General features: G+C 40.3%; 1 protein-coding gene across 1 annotated transcript in view; it reads left to right on the plus strand.

Annotated features, from left to right (window-relative positions):
• Positions 1 to 3,364: 3,364 nt before the first annotated feature.
• LOC104965380 (protein diaphanous homolog 2-like) overlaps positions 3,365 to 11,179 on the plus strand; it is a 149,014-nt gene continuing 141,199 nt past the window's right edge. The window contains exons 1-2 of the mRNA XM_010794336.1: positions 3,365 to 3,405; positions 4,048 to 4,430. Of these exons, the coding sequence (XP_010792638.1) occupies positions 4,347 to 4,430 (84 nt within the window). The 5' untranslated portion in view covers positions 3,365 to 3,405; positions 4,048 to 4,346. The remainder of the gene's footprint in view (positions 3,406 to 4,047; positions 4,431 to 11,179) is intronic.

Raw genomic sequence — 11,179 nt, forward strand, 5'->3', positions numbered from 1 at the left:
ATTGCTTTGGCCTATACGAGTCGGAAATTGCGGGCACCTTCGGGTTGCGTGCTCTATAGACTCGGGGTCTGGCTACACCCTGGGCTGTTTGCTCAAGGGTGTTTCCATCCAAGACATTTGTGCAGCGACGGGCTGGTCCTCGCCGCTCACTTTTGTCCGCCTTTACAGGCTAGACGTTTCTGCTCCCTGTGTGGCCCGAGCAGTGCTGGGCGCCCCGCTGAGTCAGAGCTCTACCTGTTAGGTTCTGGTTGGTTTGGTGATTTTCGAGATAAGCTCGTCTGGCAATACGGGAGTTACGATTTCCCATAGTGAGACATCGAACGGAGTGTTATGAATGAGAACTAAAGGTTACTTACGTAACCCCAGTTCTCAGAGTAACATGAAGTGAGATGTCTCACCAGACGGCCCTCCTTGCTAAGGTGAAGCGAGATAAGGTGCTTATTTTGAATGACGCTGCGACGTGGCGCAAGCTACTTATAGGGTGGGTGGATTCCCTGACGCTGACGTCAAGATCACCAGCCAATCAGGATTGGCGTAATGAGATTGATGCTTCTGTTTTCTCCGCGATGAGGCGCATCCCATAGTGAGACATCTCACTACATGTTACTCTGAGAACTGGGGTTACGTAAGTAACCTATAGTTTTCCCTACGTTTTTTGTGAGTTCTGCAAGGCTGGGGAAGAGTGTGGTGCTGCATTTTAGTACAGTGGGGGGTCAATGAATGTCACTCATTTCACTTTCATCTCTCAGTTCTAAACACGGTGCTCTTTGACGTTGCTGCCTTTGATGACCTCATATCTTTCTAAGTCTTGCCATACTGTAAAAGGAGAGGATTGGCTCTGAAGTGCAAAACATGGTGGGAGTTCAGTCTGGACCTTTTGGCTCAAACTCTAAATAGGATGTGAAAAGTAAATATAGAAAAATGTTCACAGAAATAAATTATGAAATAATAACTGGAGTCAAACAACCTCATTAATACTGATTTTACTAGTAGAGTGCACATTTGGTTGAATATCAACAGGGAGTTATGGATCTTACCATCTTCAACCAAAAGCTCACATATTATGATAGTATTAGATTTGTAGTTTCTTGGCAAAGTTTAACTAGTGCAGTAGTGAAACTGACACCAATTGAAATACATTCAACAAAATACTTTGACAAATAATAAGTTTTCAGACTTTATTTTTGTCATTGTGTGTCTACTTTTTCACGGCCATGGTGAGTCGTGTCGGAATGGCCAATGACCCTTGGGAAAATGACGTCCCATTTCTAAACAGCTGCATGAATTTAATTATACAGTAGAGCTAGAGTGGATTTTGACTGCAGTGTATAGTAGCTACCCAGAAAATAGAAACAGCATTACCAACCTTAATCAAACATCGGTCACAGTTGGATACACTTGGATAAACAATAGTTAACACTGCATATGTTATATGACTTACAGAATCAGTGGCTGCTTTGCTGCCATATGCTATTTCTCTGTAATTTTATTTTGTATTGATCTATTTAGAAAAGTGAATTGTACCTCAATTAAACACTTTGGGGATTATGGTCATGATCATTTTAGATTAATCAATTTGAAAAATATGAATTCTTGTGGGGATGCAACACACTGCAACACACAGAACCTTGTAATAGTTCTGCTTAGTGCATGTTTCTTAGGACTTTAACATACTGGTTATTACTTGTGGTGGGAATTCCACGCTTCATCACCTTCTGGTAAGAAATGAACACATCTACAAGTTTAAACCAAAGTTGTGTTATTCAATGAACAGTTCAAACATTTAACTCTAAGAAATGCTTTGTTGCAGTTTCTTGCAACAGATCCAATAGGCTCAACCAAACGGTGGATGACATTAGTCCAGCAGATGGAAAACTGAATGACCTAATTACATTTTTGAATCTGCTTACGAGCAGCTGGACTCATCCATAATATAGAGCAAAAACTGAAAATGAAATGTTTCCCATGTTTTTAGAGAGAATGTTTACTGGAAATTATTATAATTTATTTTAACTTGAAGGTGATCAGGCAGAATCAGTACCACATCAAGTGTGGGTATACTATTTAAAGTCAATTTCAGTGTTTTATTACATTCTTAGTCTGTATAGGATATTACTATGCCAGTAATATGTTACCGCATCTCAAAGCGTAACTACTGTTCTGAAAAAAAAAACTACTGACAGAACTTTCTTAGACTCCTCAGGGAAATTATCTTAATAGGGGTAGAGTGCATTATTTACAGTTGGAAACTTGCACATGGTGGTCACATGCCACAGAATGACATTTGAGCAAGAGTCAGCAGTCTTGTTTACTGAAGAGAGCTCCCAGCACCATTGTGTTTGTTCCCCTAACCAAGATACATATCACTTTGGTTCTAGTGTTTGATTTTCTTCATTGGGGAAGTGAGATTTGTGAAAGAGAAGGAAATGTTGCAAGTGTGAATGTGTGACAGTAACTGGATGTGAGATCTTGGTATCTTTTTTCTAGGCCACTGTGGAATAGTAGTAGGTAAACATTGGCAAGAAGATGAATAAAATAAATTTGCTTTATTGTCAGAATCATCATTGTGGATTTGGATATGTGGTATTAAGGGTGTCATCACATCTCTCTGTGATCAGGTGAAAGAGAACTTCCTTTTAGTGTAACATGAGAAAAGTATCAATATTACTTGTGCTGTGTTACTGGACACATTATCTATAGGCAGTAGACAAACCAATCCCATTTTTTCCAACAAGGGAGAAGATTTGTATTTTTTGTTTGTTTGACAGCACAATATATGTAAGGGTTTTTATTATTATTTATTTGTATTTATTATTGATAGATCATTGTTCAAACAATGATTTAGATTGTCTTATTCAAACTTTATTTAAGGAATATACCCATTGAGACTAAGGTATTTTTTTCAATGTATAAGATTGTTATCAACCACCAATAGTCATATCACACATTTACGTGTTAAAAACCCATACACACAAATAATACATAGTCACACGTTTAAGTCTAAATATGCTTAAGGATTATACCAAAACACACCCAGTCGGACAATATTGTGGACACTATTATGTAACTGGGTTACAACAAAACAATAACACAAGCTGTTATTATCACACACATAGACATAGAAGGGTGTGTCATTCACGCCCGTAGTCCTATCCGTCGCCCCCCTCTCATAATAATCACAGATCTATTCTTACAAATGACTGAGTCCCATCCGCTTGCTGTGAGATCAGACTGACCCCTACGTCACAGCAGGCTCCTCCCCTTGGACGCCACGCCGACCTTATGACTGTCAGCAAATCTGACCAATAGAAACTGAAATCCCCACGTCTGACGTATCTCGTGGGCCAATCAGAACGCGGGTGGGCGGAATCACCGTGGGCCTGGCTTTCAAGCTTGGTTGCGAAGGTAAGCTCTGGATGGGTTTTTGTGAGTTTTATTTCACATCTAGGTTATTATTCATTCTGTAAGTTATATCCTATTGCTGCATGTGCTTGTGTGTTATTGAGTCTGATAAAATAAATTATGTTCGGCCGTTAACGGTCGTCCATTTAGCCTGCCTGGCTAAGTGTACATCACTGCAAAGTATCCCAATCAGAGAGAACAACGGTGATTTCCCCTATTATAACAATTGTTCTTTGATTCTGATTAATGACTGTATTGTCAGCTCTATAACAGCCTTGTCAGTGAACGTAGACATCTGTCAGAGGATCCGAGCTGCCTTGAAACCTTTTTTTGTCAGTTACTACTTTGTTATTGCTGAGTTACACGGTTTAAGTTGGCTTTCTCTAACAATTAACACCTGTTTTCAAACAAAGGGATCTGTCTGTAAGTGTAAAAATGCATTGGTTTTGAATTTAGCCTAACTCCCTATAGCTACCTCTACATATTGTTTACATCTGTTTTACCGATCACAGTATACCGGCTTCACTGTCTGCAAACTGCATACTAAAAAGGCTGCTGAGGCAAACATTTGTTCAAGTTAACGCCCAAGTCATTATAATAAACGAATGATCTAATGTTAACATAATATTGTGTTCTTCTGTATAGAGCCATCACCGCTGTGAGAACTGACTTACTGCCTAGCTGAGGAGACATCAGGACGGATACCATATCCTACCACACCTCTTCTTCTCCAAGCAGCCCCCCTCGCCTGTTGGATACTGTTCAGGAACTTTTTGAAACTTGTCAACATTATATATTTGTTTACCTTTTAAAACGGAATGGATTTTGAAAAGACCTAACCTGGATGGTTTGCTGTCTTGTTAAAAACCTACTGTTGGAGTTTGCCAAGTTTTGAGGAGGTTTCATCAAGTCTTTTTGGAGGGGAACTAACTGAAAGCCGAAATATGGATCAAGCCAGCGGCGGGGAGGACCCGAATAAACCCTCTAAAAAGAAGTCCAACGAGGACGAGGGTAAAAACAAAAAGCTGGTAGGTCATGGCTCGTTGCTGTTGTATGGAAGAAGTGTGCAGTGAACTGTCACATCCTGTATTCCCATAATCAAGGGTTAATTTCTCCCTCAGCTTTAGTGAGCCTGAGAAAGTTGCACTGCTCCATGGTAGCAAAATGTTTGCATTTTCACCTCAGGTTATAATGGCTTTGTTGGGCACATTACACTGAAAATGTGGGCTTTTAACATACAATTGTATACTGTTAAAGTCAAATAAAACCAGGCCAAGTTGATACTTAACTCGAGTAAATGTAGTAAACACCTTGTTGTCAATACAGCACATCTCTATTTTAATGCAGGATGAGGCTCAAATAGTTATTGATGTGTTGTTATTACTTTTTAATGTAGCTGAATACAGAGAGGCTAATAGCTGTGAGAGTTCAGCTAAAGAGATATTGTTACATTGAGTGCTTTACTTTTCATAGCACTCAGTGCATCATGTGATTATCCCCGTCAATACATCTCCTGAAAGTTATCTGAAGAGCATTCTTGTTGTGACAGTTGGACTTCAAAGTGTTTTTTTAATATTATGCAAAGTTCAGTTACAAAATGACTCATTGCAAAGCAGGATGTCTACGTGGTTTGGGGTGTTTTATGAACTGCGAGAGTGTGTGTGATTGATAAAACCTATCCTCAGTCAGACTGAACTGTATTATCAGCTCAATTATGACAGTCCAAGGAGGACATTATCTATTAGATAACAAGTGACCAACTATGTCACCAACATTCGTGTCAGTTTGGCTTCTCTTTTGGCTTGAAGTAGTTTAATAGTTAATGTAAAGTAAGGATTGTGCTTATTAAAAAAGTAAGCTACCCTGAGTCTGCTTTATGGGAGCTGAGATGTTATTAAGCTATTCCTGCATGCTATTGCCTGGAAATGAGATCAAGACTTGAGGTTGTCGTGGTAATAGTCGAAGTGGATTGTGTTTAAAGTCTGGATCAATAACTTCTAATCTCACCCTTTGCAGTGCTTGTTTAAACAGTGTCTCTTTCTTTAAGAGCAAGCGCCTTATTTGGTGAACTTTAGCCGCTTTCGATTCTCTGTCTTAGGTGGAATGTAAACCTGTACATCTCTGTCACATGTATGTCACTGCTTACACACTGTCATCAGCTGTAGACATTACTGGTTGAAATACAGTTTCCCTTACCACAGACAATACACTTTGGCTGCTATTGATTATTGTTTCTGCTTTTCAACGTTTGTCAGCGTGGAAAGCTTGGCTGTTGTTGAACTTCCTAAAAGATCTCTCTGCAGCCGTCAACTGACTCAAAGTAGTGTTTTAAAACGGCTTTATATTCTGCCATCTACTTTTCTATCGAGTTGTTTCTACTTTTACAGAAAGTGACCAATGAGCCAAGTTGGACAGATTGCACACACAAGGGCTGCCTGCTAATTACTTCCATCAACACCTCACTTACGTAGGTGGTGTTTCTCTGGTATAAAACCAGTCCTAAAACTGTGACATATGGTGTCTAACACCACTACTGTGTTTCAGATTGGGTAAACACTCCCACACTTATAATCACTGGTTGTGTTCAGCAAAGTAAAGGTGAGGCAAAGTGTGACCAAACAACCGCCAGACAGGAAATCCCAGAGTGGACTGAAATGACACGTTCTCTCAGAGCTACCTAAAGGGTGTTGTCTTGAGTCTCAACAGCCTGCAACTCTTGAATATCCTGCCTCCCAAGTTAAAAACATGTTTGCAAGGGAATCTAGATGACGTAAGCTTTTCAGCAAATCACTAGTGAAAAGTCTCAGTGACATCACTTCTTTTTGTTCCTTAAAGTGGTCTCAGGGCCCTGTTGCTCAATCCTCCAGGCAGAGCAGTCCGAAGCAAAGGAAGCCTGAACTGTGGCAGCTGCAAACATCTCAGCACTTAGTTTAGGGGAGGAAGTAATCATTCATCCCTGGGTGTAGCCATGATCTGTTCCCTTTTTTTTGTCCCCACTCATAACTAACTCAATGTAAACTGTAGCTCCAAGTTTGTCTGGGTGCATGTAAATAAGATGTACATGTACAAGCTTGAAGGTACTTGAAAATGTAATCACTGAAACAGGAACTTAAAATCTGCTCAGAAATGAACATTTATCAGATGATTATCTCATCTCTTTCTCATTCTTTCTCATGGTTAGACACTTAACATTACTAATGTTACTTCTACATTAATATTTACAGTTTTTACCATATATGGGGCTAATCTTACATCACTGACATGCAGTGTAGGCTTCGTGGATTTGTTCCAGACATGCGCTAATGTCCATCATGAGCTGGATCAAAGTAGACGTTGTCATTGTCTCTTCACACTAGGAGCTGATGAAAAGTACACTTACTATTCGCATGGCTAAGAAGCAAAGTGGCCGACACTGGCACAGTTTGGTCTCAGCAAAGTCAAATCAGGCTTTAGAGGAGAAACACTGAAAGCTGTATGTTTGTTTAACAAGTCACTGGGCAGGATTACATCACAGCATTTTCACTCGGGCTTTCGGCCCAGAATGTAGATACTCAACAACACAGACCAGGACATTAGAATTTGTGTTGTTTGTCTACTCTGTGATAATGTCCTTTTTTCGATACTGTAGAAAACATCACATCCATAAAAGGCAGTTGGAATGAGGTCATATTAAAGGAATTCAGAGGAGCAGGTTTGACAGAAAAGGAGAAATGTTATCCTTCTGCGTACCAGAGTAAAAGATGACCTCACAAAGAACAGCACGAGGGAATCCAGTGCATCCCTATATATATTTTTGGACTTCACATCACACACTTTATAAGTACAAGCTTATTTTAAACCTTCAATTGTAACTTAGAAAACTGTCATTTATTTTGTGCCCTTATAGAGTGCCACAGTGACGCGTCCTAAAACCCGGAAGTAAGTCAGCATTTGACCACTTCCGGTTCCTTCAACAAAAACCAATGCAATTTCTCCATAGGATTTTGTAAAATAGCTCGAAATAAGGTCTGTAGTTGACACAAATTGAAGAGACAGATAAGGTTTTGTTCAGGTGGATAATATCCGCATGTCTACCCTACTTTTATAATTTTCGATAGATTTATGATTCAAAATCCTATGGTTAAATTGCATTGTTTTTTGTCAAAGGATCCGGAAGGAGTTTACTTACGGGTTTTAGGACACGTTGGCACTGTGGCACTCATAAAGACATTTTAATTCAAAGTGAAGTAATTCTCTCTTTACCAGAAAACTTAAACATGACTCCTTTATGATGTAAGAAGGAATGATAATGTATAACGACTTTGCTGTAATTTTAGAGGAACAGTTGTAGTATGGTAGCAGTAATATAAAAGTATATGAAACAATCCACTCAGCAGAGATTTGACATACATCAGAGATGTTCATGCTCGAGCACACATTATATTTAACAAAGGCTTTAGTTGCACAAAGTATGTAGAATTGTGATTGCTGTTCAAGAAACAATGCTTTGTTTTAAGTAATGCGTTTTTGTTTATTAAACACATAATGTGTTACTACAATTACCAGTACTTTTCATCTGCATTGAGGTATTTTCATCCTGTAATGTAATCAGTCAGTTAACAGACTGAGTCATGTTAGTTAACAGGCTGTTCTTGTCAGCTTTTACTTTTCTATTATCTTGATGAAAAGGAACAAGGGTGATCTGTATCTCAAAGGTCATTTGTTGGTGTGGGAGTGGGAGGGAAACTGGTTAGGGGTTAACTGCATAACAGATGACTTTCTACTCCTTTCCACCATTATTCTACACATTTACTGCAAATAGGTTGAACAGTTAGTCAGCACCTTAGTTAATGAGTTCTGAATGAACATGCTTATCAAAATGTACAACTTGATTAGGATAATTGGTTGTGACCTTAGAACTAATTACCCAGTGTAATCAAACAATCTAATGTTTGCAGTACTTTTTATAATACTTGAAATTTGTATGCCGAGGTGAGAAATATGATGAAAAGATATTTAGTAAACTATATATACCAAAATAACAACCCAAGGGAGTAAAATACCTCTGCTTTCCCATCCTTGTTTAAACATAATTTTCATATTAGATAACGCAGAAAATGTTAATTTGTGGTAAAGAAAAACGTAAATATTACTAAAGCTAATATAGCAAGGCTCAGGGGTCATATTCATGTGGGTCCCTGTTCACACAGTAAAGGAATTCTGGGCAATGATTAGACAGACTGGCCAACATTTCTGTTCAATAAAAGAAAGTATTTGTATTTGGTCCTGTGGGAAGTAGGGGAATATATGCTTAGTAAAATAACAACAAGATAACAAAAAGGACACACTTTTGCTTTGAACAAAACCTATAGGTATGCAAGTTGTGGTAGTCAGTACATATTCAGTAAATGTGCGATGCCATCAGCCATGACATCTGTAGCTACTAGCTATGCTGCAGGCTTCTTTCTATTGTGTTAAAGAGATAGGAGAGTTGCTGTGTTGAAATTAATGTTTGTGTTGGCGTCAAAAGTGTCTGGTCTGGAGAGCGCAGGAGCATGCTACTTGTTAGCCACGAGCTACAGGAACAAGCCAGGTGCAGCTAATTATCATTGACGTTAGCCGACCCGTCTCCCAGCAACTATGATTTTTTGGCTAGGGTAACCGTCAAACTGTGTGGAAATTGTTTAGCTTCAAGGCATGGGTGGATAAGATGTAACGGAGCTTTTACTTCCGACAAAAACCACACCCTTATGATGACAAAGAAGTTTGACAGGTTAGTAAACGCCACCATTTCAAACATTAAAACGTTAGTGTTAATGTTGACATACACTCGAAGCTAGCTACCATGTCCACTCATGGCCGGTATATCAACATTGACCACACCTGGTGTTAATTAAATCCAAATGAAACATTTTAACCTCACATCGATGTTATCCTGTGTTGATAATTTTCGAAGTGTTGTTACTTCGTTATGCTAATTTATAGTAACGTTAGCTCATGCCCTTGTCACACGAGGACGAAAATGGTCGTATCTGCTACAGTTCTCTATCAGATAGACGGTTCGGCCACACGAGGCCGACACAGAAACGCAGATAACGATAACAATAACGGGTCCCTAGGTGGGTAGACCTGCAAACGAAACGCTCTGGGGGGGCAAACTGCTCCGTGTTTATGCCTATACGATCATGTCCTGATAACGATGACGCAATTAGCCCCACCTCTCCTGCTCAGAGATCAGCTGCTGGGCTCTCAGAAGAGGGGGAGGAAAAGAGCGGCTCCGTTTTTTATTCTTATATTATTATATAGAGTCATTATTCATTTGTTTTAAAGCTCAATAAATAACAAAGAAGACATCTGACCGGCACTTTTCTAATTTTGTCCGGAAGATTTCAACTTTAACGGACATGTTGACCGGCGAAAAAAAATCTAACTGAAACTCTGCCACACGGTTCCCTTGTCCCTTGGAAGAGGCGGGTGTTTTTCATCCGCTGGTGGACTACCGGAGAGATCTACAGCAGGAGCAAACGCTTGCCTCAGGGAGGGAGAAAAAGAGCCGGAGCGTCCACAGCGGAGAATAAACAGAAGGGCAACCATGCGCGGGAAGTCTTCTTCGCTGCTTTTGTGGCAGGACTACAGCACCACTTACAGGCCTGGCATATGCACTACAGCGTCTCCAGCGCTTTCGAGCGGTCTCGTGTGAACGGACACGTTTCTGGTGCCTGTTGCGTGTGGACGGAATACTTTTTTGATACCGATTTCGGTCCGTTTGCGTTATCGTCCTCGTGTAGCTCCAGCCTTATTTCCAGCTGGAAAGGCCAGAGGTCCTGCACTAGTAGATAGTACCAAGATCTGACCAAGTTACACAGAAAATTGAATTTATAAAGAGGAGAAGGAAACAAAAAGGACATAAGACAGGTAACATCCGTATGATAGTTTCCCTGACAATGGTCCTCCTGTCTGTCGAGTGCAAGAGAACAGAAGGTTGCCAGTGTTTTGTATTAAAGCTGTGATAAAGCCTGGGAATGATATCCGTAGTTTACATTAGGACCGATACATTTAATCTGTGAGAAACCAACCCAAGAATTACATAGAACCAAGTGAGACCCATGCTAAATTGCTACGACACTAACCACTAATGCTATCCGTGTTAGCGTGTCCGTCTCGCTCTAAAATCAGCTCGGTGGAGTGGAGGAATCGGGGATACTGCATGTGTGAGTCATTAGGAGGCTTCTGAGAGTGTGTGTGCTTCTGAGAGTGTGTGTGCTTCTGAGAGTGTGTGTGCAGATGTGTGTGGCCGAGGATTTGAAACCTGGAGATGTGAGAGTGACCCAGAAACGAGGCGTTCTGCAGCCAGGCGGAGGTCTCGTAAGCCTCGCTGTAATTGAGGGCCAAGGGAGCACCAAAAGGAGTGACAGCCGCTTAATGAGAAATTATAGTTGTGCTGATGCGTTCAGAAAACACCTGACTCCATTTGATAGTAATTACATCTCATCTGGTTTCATTATGCCGCTTCTTATTTGGATTAGGCATTATTACGACTGAAATAGGAGAGGATAAACTCTGCCGGGATTACCACCAGTTTGAGACGCCCCACACACTCTGAGAGACACACACACACACACACACACACACACACACACACACACACACACACACACACACACACACACATTAAACACCTCTCTGAGACACACACACACACACACACACACACATTAAACACCTCTCTGAGAGAGACACACACACACACACACACACACACACACACACACACACACACACACACACACACACACAC

This window comes from Notothenia coriiceps, unplaced genomic scaffold (genome assembly GCF_000735185.1).
Source record: "Notothenia coriiceps isolate Sejong01 unplaced genomic scaffold, NC01 NC01_scaffold00037244, whole genome shotgun sequence".
Lineage (NCBI taxonomy): Eukaryota > Metazoa > Chordata > Actinopteri > Perciformes > Nototheniidae > Notothenia > Notothenia coriiceps.